The 22,811-nt window shown below is 41.9% G+C and overlaps 2 protein-coding genes across 2 annotated transcripts; both read right to left on the reverse strand.

Moving 5' to 3' along the window:
* On the reverse strand, positions 1-2,966 carry LOC309793795 (HMG box transcription factor BBX-like; the record flags this gene model as incomplete). Its single annotated transcript, XM_082604574.1, is given in 2 exon segments — positions 1-100; positions 102-2,966. Coding segments are annotated over 2 exon segments (2,820 nt in total). The 5' UTR covers positions 2,822-2,966.
* Positions 2,967-18,441: 15,475 nt separating this feature from the next.
* On the reverse strand, positions 18,442-21,524 carry LOC309793800 (HMG box transcription factor BBX-like). Its single transcript, XM_082604578.1, is given in 2 exon segments — positions 18,442-18,658; positions 18,660-21,524. Coding segments are annotated over 2 exon segments (2,820 nt in total). The 5' UTR covers positions 21,380-21,524; the 3' UTR covers positions 18,442-18,558.
* Positions 21,525-22,811: the final 1,287 nt, after the last annotated feature.

Genomic DNA, 22,811 nt, shown 5'->3' on the forward strand with positions numbered 1-22,811 from the left:
TCACTGGTCAGCGCAAGAAATAAGTACAGGAGTCTGGGGCATTTCTTTTGGCTGTCCATCATGGGTGAGCGGAGTTGATCTCTGACTTCTATGCATGTTCCATGGCGGCCACTTCGGCCAGCACAGCGAGGCTGAAGAACGCAGACACGGCGGGCATCTCCGGGGTGCTGCTCCACGTCTCCGTGGCCTCTTGGTTGTGTGAGCGTTCGTCATTGCAGCCTGTCTCGGTCACCTTCACAAGACTCCTCTGCAGTTGTTCCTTTGGTTTGTCATCCAAAGTACCTCCTGCTGGTGATACCCGGCCATCTGCTGTCCTGACAAGGTGTGTGATCTTGGTTTTCCTGGCTTTTCTCTTTTGACTGCCCACCAAGGGCTCTTGCGCCGTTGTTGGCTCTGGAGTGTTGCGAATGGATGGGGCATTTTTAACCTTATAAGCAGGCTCTGTGGTGTTTCTGTCTTCTGAAAATATGGCTTCTGTAGGGTGAATGGCAGCCAAGAAGAGTTGCTTGTTTGACCATTTATCCCCACTTCCTTTTTCCGGAACATTAGGCTTCTCCTTGTTGTGCTTGTATTTGCTGACAATTTTGTGGAATAAGTTCTTTTTCTGAGACTGGAAAGGACCTTTGCTGGTTTTGGTCGGTTCTGAGCACATATGTCCGGTCTTCTTCTTTTTTCTTGGGACAGGTACACATTTCTGGTCAAATGTAACAGGACTATACTGAGGGAGGCTGTTGAATTTCTTTTCAAATTCTTCATCCAGCTTTGCTGAGCCAAGGAGAGAGTCTTCCTCTGGCTTTGTCTTCTTGAACTTCTTGCTTCCACTGGTCCCACTCTGGTGAAATGTCCAGCTTTCTTCATGCCAACACTCTTCATGATCAGAGGACTTTCCTTTTCCTGACCTTCGTTTCCCTCTGCCAACATTAGCTCGCAGAGAGGTGAGCATACCCTCAGACACCAGGGTTTTATAAAGAGCACCTTTGCAAGACCTCTCAGATTTCCGGGAGCCACAAGTCTCTATTTTTCTGTGACACTCACTGTCCTCAGGCTTGGCCTGTCCCGATAGACTGGGTGGTAATGCATCCTCTGTAGGGGTCAAAGGTTCTGCTTTTATACCCTCTGGGACCTCACCAGAAATGTTCTTGCTGGCAGAAATACTGATAAAATCTTGAGGTCTTGACTCTTTGGTGGTGTCTGAGGATTTCTCCTTTGACATTTTCTTCTCTCTTGATTTCACTCTCTTCTTTGGTGGCTTGGCATCCAAAATGCTTCCCTTGCCACTCAAGGATGTATGGACCTGCTTGCGAGGGGTATCTCCAAGCTTCTCGATGCCCCAGTCTCCCTTTGCAACAGCTTCAATGGTGTACATGACACTCTCGATATCAGATTCCGAGGACTGCCTCTTTTGGCAAGTCTTCTTGGGTGTGGATTTATCATTTCCATGTCGATCCATTTTGGTTTTCTTCTTTTCCTTTTTTAGCTTTTCTGGTTTGCTTAATGCTGTGGGATCCTCGATGATCCTAATGCCATGAGGATGGCACATGTGATCCTTTCTACTGGGAACATCGCTTATTATTGTCTTGCTACTGCCAGAGTAAGAAAAATCAGGGAAGTGACTACCTTTTTGATCTTCCTCTAATTCTTCCTTTTTAATTGCTTTAGGAGCTTCCATTTTTATACCCATTATATCATCCATTCGCAGCTCCTCAAAATTTCTTAATTCCTTAGAATCTCTTACATTTTCCTTAGCTGATTTTTCAAATTCTGCTTCTTTCTGGAACCTGGCTTCATCTATTTTCTCCATTTTCATTTCTCTTTCTTCCTTGCCCTTCTCCAGTTCTTGAATTCTTCCGCCATCTGATTCTTTGGCTTCTATGAGCTTTGACTCTTCCATTTTCACCCCCTCTGATGCCAGGCACATCTCTGCCAGTTGAAAGAGTGCAGACTTTCCACAGCGTTTTACAGGTTCAGCACCACCCAACTGTGAAGTCTTCGAACAAATCTCTGCAAACTGAAACAAGGCTGATGCTTGACATTGTTTTGACGGAACATCGGGGTGGGAGGTACCTGAAGATATCTCGGCAAACTGAGATAATGGTGACTTCTGACGCAATTCAGAGGATTCTGAAACATCAGGCCTGCAAGTGCCAGAGGATATCTCTGGTGTACCAAGAACATGTTCTCCAGCTAAAAGCAGCATGCTCAGGCCTCCCATTTGAGTAGGATCGGCCATCCCAAAGTTAAGCTGAGGCATTTCTTCAGGCTTTGTTTTCTTGGGGCTTGGCAAGGCTCTTGAAGAGTCAGATGGGAAGGCCCATAGTTTCTCCCGTGGATTGACAGTGGATGTTGGGGATCTCACAGGCTTGTCTGTGGTAGCACACCATTTGTAGCCAGGATTTGCTTTCATAAATGCATGTTTATACTCCTTGGCCATGTCTGTGTATTTCTGCTTTTCCTTTGGATCGAGAACAGCCCACCAATCAGCTAGTATCTTGGTAGCACCTCGGTTATCAAGCCTGGGGTGTTCCTGACGTACAAGAGAGCGATGACGTTTGCAAAATAAGAGAAATGCATTCATTGGTCTCCGGGCTCGCTGTTCTGGTGATTCATCATCTTCAGTTTCACCATCTTGCTCTAGACCAGCGGCCCCAAGGAGTTGAACCTTATCAATATCCTCCTCTTCGTCTTCCTCTTCTTCCTCTTCTGAAAAGTCAAGAAGTTTCTTTGCTAGCAATGGATGCCACTGAAGGCACTTTCGTTTTGGTCGTTTTCCAGCTCCTTCTCCTTCTGCGGAATAATCTTTATTTCTATGACTGCCTTTCATGACTCTGACCGGTCAAGTCAAGACTTTCCATCGTGAGTTCAATGGAACATCAGAACTTCCAGCTTCTGTGATGCAGCAGAATTCCAGGAAGGCAAACGGAAAGTACACAGGGAGGAAGATGAACTGCAGCAAAGCCTGTGTCATATGATAGTGACCGCGCGGGTTCGCTGGGCGCGAGGGCGTGTGTGTGGCTCGCCCTCAGCGGCCAGTCAGGGCTTCTCTATGGGAAAGTGGAGAGAGAGGAGCTCGCAGAGCCACTCTGCCTCCGCTTCACTGTACACTCCAATATTCTGATGTTTAAAGAGGGACTCTCGTAACCAATAAGGACCTACTCTATAGCACAGGGAACTATACTCAATATTTTGTAATAACCTATAATGGAAAAGAATCTGAAGAAGAATATATATATATGAATCACTGTGCTGTACACCTAAAACTAACACAACATTGTAAATCAACTATACTTCAACTTAAATGATTAATTAATTAATCTAATTAAATACAAGTTCTTCCCTAAAAAAATAAGAATGACTCTCAACTCTTCTAAACATATAAAATATTTTCTTAAACCTTAATCCACCCACTCCTGACACGTTAGGACCTGAGGCAAGACTGCGCTGGGCTGGAGGCTGAGGCCCTGCCCTCCAGCTCTGGGTCTGCCCCGTGTCCTGTAGGGCCTTGCTTACGGGACGGAACGTGGACGCCCAGCCACGTAGCCAAGCTCCCGCCTCCCCTGCTGCACACAGATGAGCTTGGCCCCCTGGGGCCTGCAAGTGTCACATCTGTGGCTGGGCTCGTCTTCTAGACCATGGTCGTCACCTGGAAGCTTCTTAGAAATGCAGAATCTCAGGTCCCACCCAGACCTACTGAACAGTAGTCTACTTTTTCATAAAATCTCTAGGTGACTTATGTGCAAGTTAGAGCTTGAGAGCCTTTGCTCTCACGTGGGAGGCTGAGGTCAGAGGCACCCAACTCTTAAGTTTAAGAGACTCCCTGTTAAAATGCTTTGTTCGTCTTCTGACCTCTGAAAGACTTGAGAAGATTCTGGCCAATGATCAGTTCTGTTCAATTCCTTGTTGGACTTACGGTACATTCCAAACTATAGCTGATTTTTCCTCTTATACATTTCATTTTTTTCGGTCAGGTAATTTTCCTTAAGCTGTTTTCTTAGTTGGAATGCACCCCACCCACCCTACTCTGTCAATATCACCTGCATCAGGGTGGCCACCTCTTCCGTGAAGCCCACCGCAATACCCCCAAGGAAGAGCTTCCGTTCTGACCCCATCCTCCTTAGTTGAAAACTCTGGTAGCCCATTCACTGGGTCTGCTCTGGTTATACAACTGAATCCTCCATGAGACAATCAGCTCCCTGACATAGGAGCTGAGTCCCATTCAGATTTAGATTCTCCATTACCCATAGCTGAGTCTATCAGATTTTAAATACACATGTGAAATTAAATCTGCCTCTCTTAAGTTTATTTTTGTGGCTCCTGCAATTCTCTGCTTGTGCCAGAAAGGAGATTAAAATAGCCCTGCAATTTTAATGAAGGTGGGTTTTACTCCTGGGTCTTACCACATTTAGGAAAGTGTATACATTTTGTACTTTCATGCAAAATTGTGCTTGGCACCGACCTGGTGGTCACGAAGGGAAGCAAGGGTGTTCTTCGATGAGAATTCTTGGGCAGCTGGGTCTAGTTCTGTTAGTGAACAGTATTCAAATGGAGGAATTGCTTTAGCTTGGAAAGTAGACCTCAGATATAGGAGGAACAGAGCAGAAGAAAAAGGAACTTATGAAAAACGGAATACAGAAGTGTAAAGGAAAGGTAAATTTCTATGACTGGCCCAGTCTTCTGATTCTCCGTGTCCATAGATCATAACTGGGGAATCACAGGGGTGCAGAGAAGGGGCAGGAACTTGCAACGGGGAGTCTGTGCTCTAGTTTTGGCTCTTCTGCTAATTAACTGAGCACCTGAGAAACTCACTAAACATTTGTGGGTCTCTGTTGTCACATCTGAAATATGAATAGTTGGTCAATGCTTCTTAACCAGAGAAGAAAGCTAGAAAAATGGGGGGGGGAGGGTAGGGGGTCTTGTTTAAAGACACGTGGCCAGGTGGGACACCCAGAAATGCGTATTTGCTGGGTTTGTGATGGGCCCCAAGTATGAGGTGCCTTTCTGATATTCAGTTCTGGTTAAGCATCAGTAAATCAGATGCTCTCTTAACATTCCTTCTAGCTCAAATATTCCCCGATTTCATGACTACCAGCCCCGTAGTGAATGCATGGTTAGGAGTCTACGTGTCTGGCAGACACTGCTGGTTGTACCCCTCTTCCTTTAGGAACAAAACCCAAAGTTTTTGCTCCGCACACGCCTCCCAGAATAACTATTACATTTCCCAGCTTTCCTTTCGGTATGTCCGTGGACTAAATTCTGGCCAAAGGGAAGTGGTGAGTGTAGGTTCTGGGAGCACTCTTAAAAGACAGAGGTGTGCCCTCTTGCTTCTTCTTGCTGACAGGCATGCATAGATGATAGTGGAAGATGGGCCAGCTGGGTCAGTGCTGGACATGGGAGCTGCCATAGGAGATGGGAGGGAACCAAGACAGTGTGGCCTGGGTCCAGGACACCAGGGAGTCGTGTCAGGAGGGAACTTCCTACCCCCAGGCTTCCTTTATGTGTGAGAGAAAGACATTATCTTCTAGTTAAAGTAACTGCAATTTTGCTCTTACTCTTTCTTTCAGCCAAACCCATCTTAAACTAAAACAATATGGAGCATGGAAAAGACTTTACGGACTCCAGTTATGCTTCCCAATCTTCATGTCAGCACAAATTAAATGTCTGTTTACTGTGGCTTCTTGTTTTCTACTTCTTTAAGTGTAGTATGTTTATAAGACAGAGAATACTATTGTCTTTTACAGAGAGCACTTCTTTCACAGCCAAAAATTGATGGAGAGGTATCACAATTTTAGGAAGCACAGTTTTCTTTTTATGATTTTATCTTATTCTCTACAAACATATATTATTTCCTTAGCATATGCCATATATATATATATATATATATATATATATATATATATATATAATTTTTGCCCTCAAAAATGGTCAGTCACCAGTAATTTTGTGTGAAATTTGGTAGGACCTGAACTACAGTGAAATACCAAGAACTGCCATTTAAATTACATATTATTGCTAATAATTGTTATGATTGGCAATAAGCAAACATGTGGTGTTGAGTTTTTTAAACGCTTCTACATTTTTTTTGAAAGTTTGGGCTTTGACAAGAGCTCATTAGGAAAACACCTTTAATTCTTTTCCTTCTTATTTATAGTTGAACAAAAACGCACACCTCCACACACCATATATGTATACAATAATGGAATTTGTTTCTTGTGAACTTGCATTTAGCCTGTGAAAATTACCTTTAATGACTTTGAAAGATATTGTGCTTTCTGCACATTTTAAGTTTCTCATGGGGGACAGGGATGAGGGGCAGTGATGGGAGGATGGTGAAAGAAAAATTATATATATACATATACATATATACATATATATATATGTATATATATATATATATATATATAAAATTCAGGGCATAAGATCTGCAAAATCCTGGGATTAAAAGTCATGTGAATAATCGTTTCCATTTCCAAACCTCTCTTAATAAAGAATGGTAAAATGCCACAGTAGATATTTCAGGCTATTTAATAAAACTCTCTTTCTCTGTCTCTCTGTCTCCTTTCTCTCATACACACACACACACACACAGCACACCCCAAAACAAACTCATTCTCACATACAGAATAGAAACTAAACCAAATCAAACCATAGAGAAAGATGATTGGGTGGGGAAAGGAAACGGGGACTCTTATGAAGAGCTCTCTCTGTTTACCTTCATTCCTCTCATCCGGGTCAGTGTAGATGGAAGCCAGAGTAAAGAGGGAAAAGATAACAAAAGCCAATAAAATGAATGCCATTTCCAGGTTGGTAAACGGAAGCTCCATGAAAGACCACAAACTTCTTCGCCTGCAATAGAAAGCAGACACTGGCTTAGTATACCCTGGTCCAGAGAGAACTTGTTGAGTAATTATTTATTGTAGAATGAGACTTACTAAGACTTTTTAAGATACTTCTGTGCACCTGGAACAACACACCTGGCACCAGCAGAAATGGAGGGTGCTCTCGTTTTTTGAAATTTGGCATCAGTCTTGGTGTAATTGAACTTAGACTTTGCTGTGTAGATTGGAGGAGAACATGGGAGTCTGAAGGTCAGAGTCAATTTATGTTTTATGAGTTTTTTGGACAAAACCCTGGGAGTAAAGATAGAGTATATTTCATATCATGAAGGAAAAAATAATGTTGGTTTCTATCTCACTGACCACACCCAGGTTCAGAGTAATGTTCTTGTGCCTGAAGTTATCCAGTGTTTGCCAACCAGGTGATAAATCTACAATGGAAGCAATTTTTAGTGAAGAAACCATAGTCTTCAGAGTAGCTGGATCAAACTCAACTCAAATAAAGAAAAATGTGTTAACAATTCAACCATGAGAACTTCCGATCTCAGACTCGAAAAAGGAGAGCTCATGTGTCTAGAAAGGAAAGCATAGTTCCATTGGGGGGAAAGGATAACATCTAGTTGGAAATAACCTCTGTCTTTCTGTCTTTCAATGTTTACTACATAAATGGAAAATATTTAAAACACTGCAGACATATGTGGGAATGTTATAATTTTAAGAAGACCCAAAGAAAGAGATTTCACATCTTTCCCCTGCAACTCATTCCAAATTCTTTATTTACTGTCTATTTTAGGGAAATAACTTATTGGGGTCTTTCACCTAAGGGCTCAGTCTCCTTTAAATATATTTTTTAAATGACTTCGTCATACCCTGTAGTTGAGAGACAAGATTTGAGGTGGGAGTTAGGCTTGCTCTCTTTCCTAGTTGCAGTCTTCCAGCGTTGCTATAGCAGAACAGAGGTGGGTGAGGGGATAATAAGTTCTTTAAAATCTGCTGGTTTTGAACAGATTTCTGATTCTTTTTTTTTTCTTTTGGACATACTTCTTACAATTGACAATAGTTTGGGGGATATTGATCAGAAGTCTGTAGCTTTTCGTAGGTTTGTAGGACAGAAAATTAGACATGGAATTTATGTGTCATAGGTATGCACATTTTAAGATATGAAGAATACTACCGGGGCTTCCCTGGTGGTGCAGTGGTTGAGAATCCACCTGTCAATGCAGGGGACACGGGTTCGAGCCCTGGTCTGGGAAGATCCCACATGCCGTGGAGCAACTAGGCCCGTGAGCCACAACTACTGAGCCTGCGCGTCTGGAGCTTGTGTTCCACACCAAGAGAGGCTGTGACAGTGAGAGGCCCGCGCACCGTGATGAAGAGAGGCCCCTGCTTGCCGCAACTAGAGAAAGCCACGCACAGAAACGAAGACCCAACACAGACAAAAATAAATTAATTAAATTAAAAAAAAAAAAGAATACTACCAAGGGGGTTAAGATGTATCTTGGAAATTTTTCACATCAGTGCACATTGGTCGAGCTTATTCTGGTTACTGGAAGCTGAGCATTCTAGAGTATGGCTCTACTGTCATTTAACCACTCATATTGATGGGAATTTGGGTTCCTTCTAATTTTTTGTCATTGCCAACAATGCAGCGGAAAATATTTTTTTGTAAATATAAATTTGCACACAGGTACACATATCTCTAGGAAAGATTTATAGAAGTAGAACTGCTGGATGTATAAACTTTTGAAATGTTCCTTCACAAATTTCCCTGAAATTTACAACCTTCTCAGTACTATATGTAAAGAACTGGTTCCCAAATCCTTCCTCAACACTCCCTCTTCCGGTTTTCCCCCCCAATTTGAAGTTAAAAATACTATCTCATGTTTAAATTGGCTTTTCCCTGATTTCTAGTGAGGTGGAACATTTTTTTATGTGTTGATTTATTATTTATACAGTTTGCTCTGTGAATAACTTGTCTTTATCTTTTGCCCAGTTTTAAACTGGGCATTTGTAATTTTCTCACTGATTTGTAGACACTCATTATAAACTTTGGATAAAAAATTCCCTTCAGGGCTTCCCTGGTGGTGCAGTGTTTGAGAGTCCGCCTGCCGATGCAGGGGACGCGGGTTCGTCCCTAGGTGAAGTAGGTGAAGCTTCCTTGCCCAGTCAAGATTTCTGTTGGGCTACATGTGTTTCTACAGTGACTGATTTCTGTTCTTATTTGGACTCATATTTGCAAAGAAGCACTATATGTTATGTTTCAACTTTAAATTTTAAAATACATCATATGGTCCAGAACAAAAGCAATGTTCTTCAGTACCTCTGAATGGTCAAATGTAGATGATCTATGTAAATTCAGTTAGGGATCAAAATAGCCAGACTTCTTCCAGTGAGAAGAACTGAACTGACAGTCTTTGAAAATCTTTCTCTGGAGACTTCTTACAGTAACAGGGAAAAATGTGGGTTCTTGGTCAGTTTCTCAATAAATACAATTTCCTGAAATATCTCAGGGCTTTGTCATACCTTATACCCTTTTCAACAAAGAAAGTTGTCTTAACTATTCCCTTATAAAAAGGCATAGAGTAAGAGAATTGAGAATGTTAATTACAAATGAGATAGTGGATTTACAAACTATTAAGAGCTGCAGAACTCTTGCAATACTAAAATATTCTGAGTTTTTTTTTATTTTTTATTTTTTTGCGGTACGCGGGCCTCTCACTGCTGTGGCCTCTCCCGTTGTGGAGCACGGGCTCCGGACGCGTAGGCTCAGCAGCCATGGCTCACGGGCCCAGCCACTCCGCGGCATGTAGGATCTTCCCGGACCGGGGCACGAACCCGCGTCCCCTGCATCGGCAGGTGGACTCTCAACCACTGCGCCACCAGGGAAGCCCAATATTCTGATTTTCTATTAAATATTTTTTATTCACTTTTAAGATCACAGTTAAAGTACTTTAGCAGGTTATACACATGACTTACATGTGCAACTTTTAGAAATATCAAATTAAGTATAAGATTTTGAGGAAAGAAATTATATAAACGTGTATATTGACTTTTACTACACATACATCTAAGAAAGCAATAATTCTGTTGTACCATTAAGTGGAAATCATTTCTTACATGGCATGTTTACACCAACTCTAAAGAGAACCAAGCCAATTTCTGAAAGCAAGAAAAATGAGCAATTCGGTCATGCTGAAAACTGTCAACAGACTTAAGACCTGGTGGTCAAATGAAGCTGTGGTTAATTTATAACAGGTAAGTAAGCAATTCAAACCTATGGGAAAAGTTCATAATCTGGTAATGTGGACTCTCAGGTGGTTTTTATTCCTTTTCGACAGATTCCTGAGAGCAAGCCATGAATGCTAAGGAAATGAGAAACATGTTGCCGAGCATGTGCTGAGCTCCAGATCACAAACCTCCCCCACCCCAGCTCTGCCGCTACGAGCTGACACACTAAAGGGAGGTGTCAGTGGACGTGAGCACTCCCCTGAGGCCGCCAGGGGAGGTCATGGTTAGTCCACGAAACGCGTGCCTCTGTGATTTAGGTTAGAGCTTGTGAGGTAAGACGTGTGGTGCGGTGCAGTGGGAGGGTGTGGAGGCATGGAATTAGGTCCTTGCTCCTCGGTAACCAGTTCTGGCCCAAGTTATTAGAAAATCTCTGGAAAGAGTAGTAATGTTCACAGGAACTAATTCTGTGCATAAAGATCAACTTAAGGAATTGACAAACCATTAGCCAGACTCATCAAGAAAAAAAGGGAGAAGACTCAAATCAATAGAATTAGAAATGAAAAAGGAGAAGTAACAACTGACGCTGCAGAAATACAAAAGATCATGAGAGATTACTACAAGCAACTCGATGCCAATAAAATGGACAACCTGGAAGAAATGGACAAATTCTTAGAAATGCACAACCTGCCAAGACTGAATCAGGAAGAAATAGAAAATATGAATAGACCAATCACAAGCCCTGAAATTGAAACTGTGATTCAAAATCTTCCAACAAACAAAAGCCCAGGACCAGATGGCTTCACAGGCGAATTCGATCAAACATTTAGAGAAGAGCTAACACCCATCCTTCTCAAACTCTTCCAAACAATTTCAGAGGAAGGAACACTCCCAAACTCATTCTACGAGGTCACCATCACCTTGATACCAAAACCAGGCAAGGATGTCCCAAAGAAAGAAAACGACAGGCCAATATCACTGATGAACATAGATGCAAAAATCCTCAACAAAATCCTAGCAAACAGAATCCAACAGCACATTAAAAGGATCATACACCATGATCAAGTGGGGTTTATTCCAGGAATGCAAGGATTACTCAATATACGCAAATCAATCAATGTGATACACCATATTAACAAATTGAAGGAGAAAAACCATATGATCATCTCAATAGATGCAGAGAAAGCTTTTGACAAAATTCAACACCCATTTATGATAAAAACCCTGCAGAAAGTAGGCATAGAGGGAACTTTCCTCAACCTAATCAAGGCCATATATGACAAACCCACAGCCAACATTGTCCTCAATGGTGGAAAACTGAAACCATTTCCACTAAGATCAAGAACAAGACAAGGTTGCCCACTCTCACCACTCTTATTCAACCTACTTTTGGAAGTTTTAGCCACAGCAATCAGAGAAGGAAAGGAAATAAAAGGAATCCAAATCGGAAAAGAAGAAGTAAAGCTGTCACTGTTTGCAGATGACATGATACTATACATAGAGAATCCTAAAGATGCTACCAGAAAACTACTAGAGCTAATCAATGAATTTGGTAAAGTAGCAGGATACAAAATTAATGCACAGAAATCTCTGGCATTCCTCTACACTAATGATGAAACATCTGAAAATGAAATCAAGAAAACACTCCCATTTACCACTGCATCAAAAAGAATAAAATATCTAGGAATAAACCTACCTAAGGAGACAAAAGACCTGTATGCAGACAATTATAAGACACTGATGAAAGAGATTAAAGATGATACAAATAGATGGAGAGATATACCATGCTTCTGGATTGGAAGAATCAATATTGTGAAAATGACTCTACTACCCAAAGCAATCTACAGATTCAATGCAATCCCTATCAAACTACCACTGGCATTTTTCACAGAACTAGAACAAAAAATTTCAAAATTTGTTTGGAAAAACAAAAGACCCCGAATAGCCAAAGCAATCTTGAGAACCAAAAACGGAGCTGGAGGAATCAGGCTCCCTGACTTCAGACTATACTACAAAGCTACAGTAATCAAGACAGTGTGGTACTGGCATAAAAACAGAAAGATAGATCAATGGAACAGGATAGAAAGCCCAGAGACCAACCCATGCACGTAAGGTCAACTTATCTTTGATAAAGGAGGCAGGAATGTACAGTGGAGAAAGGACAGCCTCTTCAATAAGTGGTGCTGGGAAAACTGGACAGGGACATGTAAAAGTATGAGATTAGATCATTCCCTAACACCATACACAAAAATAAGCTCAAAATGGATTAAAGACCTAAATGTAAGGCCAGAAACTATCAAACTCTTAGAGGAAAACATAGGCAGAACACTCTATGACATAAATCACAGCAAGATCCTTTTGGACCCACCTCCTAGAGAAATGGAAATAAAAACAAAGATAAACAAATGGGACCTCATGAAACTTCAAAGCTTTTGCACAGCAAAGGAAACCATAAACAAGACCAAAAGACAACCCTCAGCATGGGAGAAAATATTTGCAAATGAAGCAACTGACAAAGGATTAATCTCCACAATTTATAAGCAGCTCATGCAGCTCAATAGCAAAAAAACAAACAACCCAATCCAAAAATGGGCAGAAGACTTAAATAGGCATTTCTCCAAAGAAGATATACAGACTGCCAACAAACACATGAAAGGATGCTCAACATCATTAATCATGAGAGAAATGCACATCAAAACTACAATGAGATATCATCTCACACCAGTCAGAATCGCCATCATCAAGAAATCTAGATACAATAAATGCTGGAGAGGGTGTGGAGAAAAGGGAACCCTCTTGCACTGCTGGTGGGAATGTGAATTGGTACAGCCACTATGGAGAACAGTATGGAGGTTCCTTAGAAAACTAAAAATAGAACTACCATATGACCCAGCAATCCCACTACGAGGCATATACCCTGAGAAAACCATAATTCAAAAAGAGACATGTACCAAAATGTTCATTGCAGCTCTATTCACAATAGCCCGGAGATAGAAACAACCTAAGTGTCCATCATCCGATGAATGGATAAAGAAGATGTGGCACATATATACAATGGAATATTACTCAGCCATAAAAAGAAACGAAACTGAGCTATTTGTAATGAGGTGGATAGACCTAGAGTCTGTCATACAGAGTGAAGTAAGTCAGAAAGAGAAAGACAAATACCGTATGCTAACACATATATATGGAATTAAAAAAAATGTCACGAAGAACCTAGGGGTAAAACGGGCATAAAGACACAGACCTACTTGAGAATGGACTTGAGGATATGGGGAGGGGGAAGGGTAGGCTGTGACAAAGCGAAAGAGAGGCATGGACATATATACACTACCAAACGTAAGGTAGATAGACAGTGGGAAGCAGCCGCAGAGCACAGGGAGATCAGCTCGGTGCTTTGTGACCGCCTGGAGGGGTGGGATGGGGAGGGTGGGAGGGAGGGAGATGCATGAGGGAAGGGATGTGGGAACAGATGTATATGTATGACTGATTCACTTTGTTAGTAAGCAGAAACTAATAAAAAATTTAAAAATTAATTAATTAATTAATTAATTAAAAAGATCAACTTCAGGGCAGGATCAATTTTGACCACTGACTGCAACAAGGAAACAGTGGCCACCGAACTTCTAAGTACAAGGTTTCCTCTTTTCCGTTATTAGTATAAATCATACCACCACAAATAAAATTTGGCCAGGAGAGGAAACTTTTTGTATGTGTGAAGAAAATGTATGTTTATATTTTTAAGGAAAGCGTAGCACAAACAGATGGAGGTGTATGAGGGGAATCAAATGTACTTGTCTTGTTGTTCACTCTTTTGGTGCTTCTTTTTCTAAAATGTAAGATAATGTCCCCAGTGAAAAGGACAAGGTCATTTCATATGGGGTATAATAAACTTCATTATCACTTCCAAACTACATAAAAGCAAAGCAGTCCATCAGACTCTGAATACATCACCAGACATATCTGGTAAGATGAACTGAACCACTGTTTCTTTTTTTATTGTAAGTATGATGTTAGTCAATCTAAATAAGATAACTGTAAAACAAAAAATCCCCAAACTCAAAGAAACACAAAATCCAAATCTAATTCTTTGGGAATGCTTGTATAAATAAAAGCAACACCTAATTAACAATTAGTACACTCTTTATAAGGTGCAAAACAAGATCCTATGTGGGGAAAGCTCAATTTGAATTCCCACCTAGCAGTCACTCTGAATACTTTATAGGTCAAATGTAATAAGAGCATTTGCTTCTACTGCCCATTTTCAGCAATACATTGTTCTCTCCGGAGAAGGTGGTTTGGGAAGTCAAAACACTGCAGTGGAAAACAGTGGCACTGACGGTAGAAGCAAAAAAAGACAAACCTTTGAAACAGGACTTACTGGACTTAACCGTTAAAGCCGAGGTAGCCCATTAGGATTGGCCTTATCTGAGGGCTCTGTGGAGCAGTGCAATCAACGGTGAACCTTCTCACAGCATCACGTACACCCCGACTTTCCCTTTACAAATGATGACTCCAGGCCTTGCACGACTTCCTTCCTTTTCCCCCAAGAAGCGGCGATGCTTCCCCTTTGCTGTATGGATGCTGGCCTCCAGCCTCCAGCTGCTGGTCTCCAGAACACTTAGGATTCATACAGTACTTTAGCAGGCAGCATGGTCCCACTGCTTCACATTAATGCCAAATGTCAAACTTGGAACAGAGTTACTTGATATTCCCCATCCCTCCCCCGGAACTGTCTAAACAAAACATGTCATTCAGTTTTCAGCTTACTCCTAGTGCTGTATTGATTTATAATCTGCTTGAGATTTTACATAGGTGCAAACACTTCCAGAGGATGAGCCAAGGACTACAGAGTGCAAACAAACTTTTCTATGACTCAGGCAGAGTAGCATCTGACTTGATAAGAGAGTGACAGGGATTACACAAGTTGGATTCTAAATAACCAGACCCGTTCAGATGCTCCTTTTTGTTCATAGTGTTCCATCCCTTTTTTTCTCTGCAGCAGTTTGAATGGCAGGAACTATAATAACAGTGATAACGTGGGAATGAGTTGAGCATGGCTTTGAGGGGGCACTGGTAGAAAGCTCATCTGACGGAATTAAATAAATATATTTTCGGGGGGGCAAAGACTGTCAGAATTACAATGGTATGATATATCCTTTTAAAAAAGAGGGCTTTAAAGAATTCACCATTTTGATCTAAAATCTGGGACCTAACCTAGTTTGGGGATAAGAACCTGTGTCTTCAAAGTGGCTGTGGGACCTTTTGCCTTTTCCTGGCCTCATTACAGTTATCCAAACAAATAAACACTTAAGAAGGGCGTCTTACAGTATTTTCTCTCTTTCACTCAGCTTCTTAGAGCTGCAGCTTCAGTAACTATAATATACTCTACACACTTCAAAATTACATAGGAAAATACCCAGAATAACTAAATAAATAAAAGGCTAAAGAAAACTGGAACAGTACTGTGTCTCCATCTGAGACTAAATCATCCACTTCCAGCAACACAGAGAAGGGCTAGGACAATTTTGTTCAAAAGATTTATATACAGGTTTGAATCTAGAAATTAAGGTAAAAGCATAAATATTGAGAATTTCAACTAGATTCAGAATGGTTTCAGAAAGATATGATACAACAATTTAGAATAAAACAAAGGCAGAAGAGCATCATATTTGGGTTTGCTTGAGATATACATAAGGTGCAACAACTTTTTCTCTTGAGGATGCTTGTGGGACAAATGTTAGTGTAGATGGTGTTTGCTGGCAGATTAAGGTACACACCATAGCAATATGATTTTCCAAAATAAAAAAGAATGAGAGAAGTGAAATGAAAATGATAAATGGGGGAGGGTACTACATGTTGGTCTGCAATATGTGTGCTCACAAATGTTGTTACCTGAAAATACCAACACCCCTCTCCAGTGGATTCAGGGCATGAGAAAAGCACTATGTTTGAAATCAAGACATTACTCAGAGAAATGACAAGGTGAGTGTCTAAAAGACTATAAAGCTTTGCAGGATTTCTGCTACTCTCAGTGCCTAACCGCTTAAAAATTAAGCATGTCTACAAGAAGGTGGGTTTTTTTTTTTTTCTAAAGTATCTGAAAACAGTCGTATCCAGTAGGTTGCCCTCCACCCCGACCCCTGCCTAAGGGAAAAGCCACTGAGGTTTAGGAAAAGCAGATCAAGTAAGATATATTAATCACATAGAAAAAAGTCATCTTTTGTTTTGCTTCTTTTTAAAAAAGGTCCCATGAATATACAGCACTCTGTTAAGGAACTCTAGTGAAATGTAATCAGAGGACTGGAGGAGAGGGCACTGGCAAAAATAGACCTATTCTAACATGTTCTAGAGAATAACAAGTTAGTGCCATTGTCAAGGTGCATGTTCTGCACCAAACAATTTTTGTTGTTGGTTTTATTTTTTTTTTGGATTTTAGCTAATTATAATTTTTAAATCACTGCTAGCAAGTGGTCCAGAAACTCCAACAGCCACCAACACTGGGACCCAGCAATTTTCAAACATTCACTTTGTGTTTCGAAATTTAGAAAATATGAATACAACAGCATCATAGTAAAAATATCATGCTAAAATCTGGGGTTGCTCACCTGATTTATTTCTGTGTGAATGGGGCTAAGCTTCTGCCTCTGATTAACCTTGCTTACTAATTCCTTCTTCCTCCATGCCCACAAGGAATATGCATTTTTGAGGACACCGTTCCAATGCCCTGATGCCCTCTTTACCTGCTTTGAAAAAAAAAGAAAAAGCCCAAATCTCTCTGTTCTTTTTCAATTCTGTTAGTATGTGGTACATAGTTTCCAGCACCGAAACTGAAGTAACATCTACAACCGTGAAAAGCTAAACCTAGTCAGGACGAATAGAGTCATTTTTTGTATGGCTATTAGGTCAAATTACGATTAGAAAAAAAATCATCATTACAATTCAGTCAAGTATAAATAAGATAGCTAGATAAAACCTTGTAAACTGTCACCATTTAGAGATCTAATTCAAAAGTTTCAAACTTGAACTAACACTATCAAAATTCCGCCAGTTTGAAAACCAGTAAAAATTATTGCTGGAATCCAATACTTAAAATTTGGTAGTTTGTGCTGTGATGCAAGAGTGGGGAAATACTTTGTGCTATGGAACAAATACCCTGTAAAATCTGTAGCCGCCGACTAATTTTGATTTATCACTTTGCATCTGTTGCTAAGAAACAAGATACTGTGAACGTCAGGTGATGGAGTCAATATGTTGAATGTTCTAAGCCAGTTAATCCAGTTGCACTGGCATATGTATAGTTGGTTTTATGTTCAAAAGCAACAAAACATGAAAAGGAAACAGGAAACTTGCAGGTGGATCTATAACCGCGAGTCCCACTCTGGTCAGGCACACCTCCCTCATCAATACCTCCGTAACCACAAAAACTCAAAATGGCTCTAAAAACCTGCAGTGCCAATTACGCTGTGCATAGCAATTGCTACCCGTCCAGTCTGTCTGGGATGGATGTAAAAGGGCTGTAGCTCAAAGACCACACAAAGTGAGTGTGTCTTCAATGTGTTCTGAATAGTGAAGTAATACTAAGGTCACTTCTGAATACTATTTTTCTTTTTTTGTCTGTATGAACGATCCATTGGTCACTCAGACCCTTGTGTAAAAATAAAAGAATCCTCAAGGCATGAAAACATCAGTAATCTGTAATCTGCTGGACTCTTCCCCTGTCTGGGAAAATATTCGCCACAATTTGACCCAAGCAAATTCTTCTTGGTCACTCAAGGCTAAGAAAAAATTTCTGCTTGTAAGAACTGTAATTTTTCTTCTTCTCTCTCTTTCTCTTTTTGCCAGCAAACTACCACTCTCTTGGCAAATATAAAAGTGCAGAATATATGGACCACAAGGCCGAGCATACACCGCTAACAGCGGTACATCTGCCTGCCCGTGCTGTTTGGGAGTCTCTGGAAGAGGCTTTTTAATATTATTCTACAATATAAATGTAGGTATAACCTATTATATAAACCATCTTAGAACATAAACCTCCACGTACAAAAAAGACCAAGAATATCTAATAATAACTAGTGCAGTGTGTCAGTTTTTGTTTTTTTGCTGTTTGTTTTTGTTTTGAAAGAATAACTAGGTAATATATGAAACTAGTTTCACACTCTCTGGTTGGTAAAAGAGACGCTGGATGAGCTACAGTAAAGGCAGCCTTTTACCAAGTTACCACCTATTACCATCAAAAGCCTTCAATAGAAAGCAAAGCTCTAGGATCATCCCATTTCTGCTCATTATCAGACAGACAACATCACCCTCAAAGACTCTGGGTTCTGAAAGAACAAACTGGCCCAGGGTGCCAACTTCTGCTTCAAGTGAATCTGGGCCGTGTAGGGCAACAAGCCCTTGTTTGCTGTCTGTATTTGCCACCACATGGACTCACTCGCATCTCTCAATAAAGACAAGGCTAGGGTAGTAGGTAAAGCACAATGGTTTACAAGTAAAGGGTGCTTCACTGGTCGGCGCAAGAAATAAGTACAGGAGTCTGGGGCATTTCTTTTGGCTGTCCATCATGGGTGAGCGGAGTTGATCTCTGACTTCTATGCATGTTCCATGGCGGCCACTTCGGCCAGCACAGCGAGGCTGAAGAACGCAGACACGGCGGGCATCTCCGGGGTGCTGCTCCGCGTCTCCGTGGACTCTCGGTTGTGTGAGCGTTCGTCATTGCAGCCTGTCTCGGTCACCTTCACAAGACTCCTCTGCAGTTGTTCCTTTGGTTTGTCATCCAAAGTACCTCCTGCTGGTGATACCCGGCCATCTGCTGTCCTGACAAGGTGTGTGATCTTGGTTTTCCTGGCTTTTCTCTTTTGACTGCCCACCAAGGGCTCTTGCGCCGTTGTTGGCTCTGGAGTGTTGCGAATGGATGGGGCATTTTTAACCTTATAAGCAGGCTCTGTGGTGTTTCTGTCTTCTGAAAATATGGCTTCTGTAGGGTGAATGGCAGCCAAGAAGAGTTGCTTGTTTGACCATTTATCCCCACTTCCTTTTTCCGGAACATTAGGCTTCTCCTTGTTGTGCTTGTATTTGCTGACAATTTTGTGGAATAAGTTCTTTTTCTGAGACTGGAAAGGACCTTTGCTGGTTTTGGTCGGTTCTGAGCACATATGTCCGGTCTTCTTCTTTTTTCTTGGGACAGGTACACATTTCTGGTCAAATGTAACAGGACTATACTGAGGGAGGCTGTTGAATTTCTTTTCAAATTCTTCATCCAGCTTTGCTGAGCCAAGGAGAGAGTCTTCCTCTGGCTTTGTCTTCTTGAACTTCTTGCTTCCACTGGTCCCACTCTGGTGAAACGTCCAGCTTTCTTCATGCCAACACTCTTCATGATCAGAGGACTTTCCTTTTCCTGACCTTCGTTTCCCTCTGCCAACATTAGCTCGCAGAGAGGTGAGCATACCCTCAGACACCAGGGTTTTATAAAGAGCACCTTTGCAAGACCTCTCAGATTTCCGGGAGCCACAAGTCTCTATTTTTCTGTGACACTCACTGTCCTCAGGCTTGGCCTGTCCCGATAGACTGGGTGGTAATGCATCCTCCGTAGGGGTCAAAGGTTCTGCTTTTATACCCTCTGGGACCTCACCAGAAATGTTCTTGCTGGCAGAAATACTGATAAAATCTTGAGGTCTTGACTCTTTGGTGGTGTCTGAGGATTTCTCCTTTGACATTTTCTTCTCTCTTGATTTCACTCTCTTCTTTGGTGGCTTGGCATCCAAAATGCTTCCCTTGCCACTCGAGGATGTATGGACCTGCTTGCGAGGGGTATCTCCAAGCTTCTCGATGCCCCAGTCTCCCTTTGCAACAGCTTCAATGGTGTACATGACACTCTCGATATCAGATTCCGAGGACTGCCTCTTTTGGCAAGTCTTCTTGGGTGTGGATTTATCATTTCCATGTCGATCCATTTTGGTTTTCTTCTTTTCCTTTTTTAGCTTTTCTGGTTTGCTTAATGCTGTGGGATCCTCGATGATCCTAATGCCATGAGGATGGCACATGTGATCCTTTCTACTGGGAACATCGCTTATTATTGTCTTGCTACTGCCAGAGTAAGAAAAATCAGGGAAGTGACTACCTTTTTGATCTTCCTCTAATTCTTCCTTTTTAATTGCTTTAGGAGCTTCCATTTTTATACGCATTATATCATCCATTCGCAGCTCCTCAAAATTTCTTAATTCCTTAGAATCTCTTACATTTTCCTTAGCTGATTTTTCAAATTCTGCTTCTTTCTGGAACCTGGCTTCATCTATTTTCTCCATTTTCATTTCTCTTTCTTCCTTGCCCTTCTCCAGTTCTTGAATTCTTCCGCCATCTGATTCTTTGGCTTTTATGAGCTTTGATTCTTCCATTTTCACCCCCTCTGATGCCAGGCACATCTCTGCCAGTTGAAAGAGTGCAGACTTTCCACAGCGTTTTACAGGTTCAGCACCGCCCAACTGTGAAGCCTTCGAACAAATCTCTGCAAACTGAAACAAGGCTGATGCTTGACATTGTTTTGACGGAACATCGGGGTGGGAGGTACCTGAAGATATCTCGGCAAACTGAGATAATGGTGACTTCTGACGCAATTCAGAGGATTCTGAAACATCAGGCCTGCAAGTGCCAGAGGATATCTCTGGTGTACCAAGAACATGTTCTCCAGCTAAAAGCAGCATGCTCAGGCCTCCCATTTGAGTAGGATCGGCCATCCCAAAGTTAAGCTGAGGCATTTCTTCAGGCTTTGTTTTCTTGGGGCTTGGCGAGGCTCTTGAAGAGTCAGATGGGAAGGCCCATAGTTTCTCCCGTGGATTGACAGTGGATGTTGGGGAACTCACAGGCTTGTCTGTGGTAGCACACCATTTGTAGCCAGGATTTGCTTTCATAAATGCATGTTTATACTCCTTGGCCATGTCTGTGTATTTCTGCTTTTCCTTTGGATCGAGAACAGCCCACCAATCAGCTAGTATCTTGGTAGCACCTCGGTTATCAAGCCTGGGGTGTTCCTGACGTACAAGAGAGCGATGACGTTTGCAAAATAAGAGAAATGCATTCATTGGTCTCCGGGCTCGCTGTTCTGGTGATTCATCATCTTCAGTTTCACCATCTTGCTCTAGACCAGCGGCCCCAAGGAGTTGAACCTTATCAATATCCTCCTCTTCGTCTTCCTCTTCTTCCTCTTCTGAAAAGTCAAGAAGTTTCTTTGCTAGCAATGGATGCCACTGAAGGCACTTTCGTTTTGGTCGTTTTCCAGCTCCTTCTCCTTCTGCGGAATAATCTTTATTTCTATGACTGCCTTTCATGACTCTGACCGGTCAAGTCAAGACTTTCCATCGTGAGTTCAATGGAACATCAGAACTTCCAGCTTCTGTGATGCAGCAGAATTCCAGGAAGGCAAACGGAAAGTACACAGGGAGGAAGATGAACTGCAGCAAAGCCTGTGTCATATGATAGTGACCGCGCGGGTTCGCTGGGCGCGAGGGCGTGTGTGTGGCTCGCCCTCAGCGGCCAGTCAGGGCTTCTCTATGGGAAAGTGGAGAGAGAGGAGCTCGCAGAGCCACTCTGCCTCCGCTTCACTGTACACTCCAATATTCTGATGTTTAAAGAGGGACTCTCGTAACCAATAAGGACCTACTCTATAGCACAGGGAACTATACTCAATATTTTGTAATAACCTATAATGGAAAAGAATCTGAAGAAGAATATATATATATATGAATCACTGTGCTGTACACCTAAAACTAACACAACATTGTAAATCAACTATACTTCAACTTAAATGATTAATTAATTAATCTAATTAAATACAAGTTCTTCCCTAAAAAAATAAGAATGACTCTCAACTCTTCTAAACATATAAAATATTTTCTTAAACCTTAATCCACCCACTCCTGACACGTTAGGACCTGAGGCAAGACTGCGCTGGGCTGGAGGCTGAGGCCCTGCCCTCCAGCTCTGGGTCTGCCCCGTGTCCTGTAGGGCCTTGCTTACGGGACGGAACGTGGACGCCCAGCCACGTAGCCAAGCTCCCGCCTCCCCTGCTGCACACAGATGAGCTTGGCCCCCTGGGGCCTGCAAGTGTCACATCTGTGGCTGGGCTCGTCTTCTAGACCATGGTCGTCACCTGGAAGCTTCTTAGAAATGCAGAATCTCAGGTCCCACCCAGACCTACTGAACAGTAGTCTACTTTTTCATAAAATCTCTAGGTGACTTATGTGCAAGTTAGAGCTTGAGAGCCTTTGCTCTCACGTGGGAGGCTGAGGTCAGAGGCACCCAACTCTTAAGTTTAAGAGACTCCCTGTTAAAATGCTTTGTTCGTCTTCTGACCTCTGAAGGACTTGAGAAGATTCTGGCCAATGATCAGTTCTGTTCAATTCCTTGTTGGACTTACGGTACATTCCAAACTATAGCTGATTTTTCCTCTTATACATTTCATTTTTTTCGGTCAGGTAATTTTCCTTAAGCTGTTTTCTTAGTTGGAATGCACCCCACCCACCCTACTCTGTCAATATCACCTGCATCAGGGTGGCCACCTCTTCCGTGAAGCCCACCGCAATACCCCCAAGGAAGAGCTTCCGTTCTGACCCCATCCTCCTTAGTTGAAAACTCTGGTAGCCCATTCACTGGGTCTGCTCTGGTTATACAACTGAATCCTCCATGAGACAATCAGCTCCCTGACATAGGAGCTGAGTCCCATTCAGATTTAGATTCTCCATTACCCATAGCTGAGTCTAT

The sequence above is a fragment of the Mesoplodon mirus genome, assembly GCF_964341445.2.
Source record: "Mesoplodon mirus genome assembly, chromosome: 2".
Classification (NCBI taxonomy): Eukaryota; Metazoa; Chordata; class Mammalia; order Artiodactyla; family Ziphiidae; genus Mesoplodon; species Mesoplodon mirus.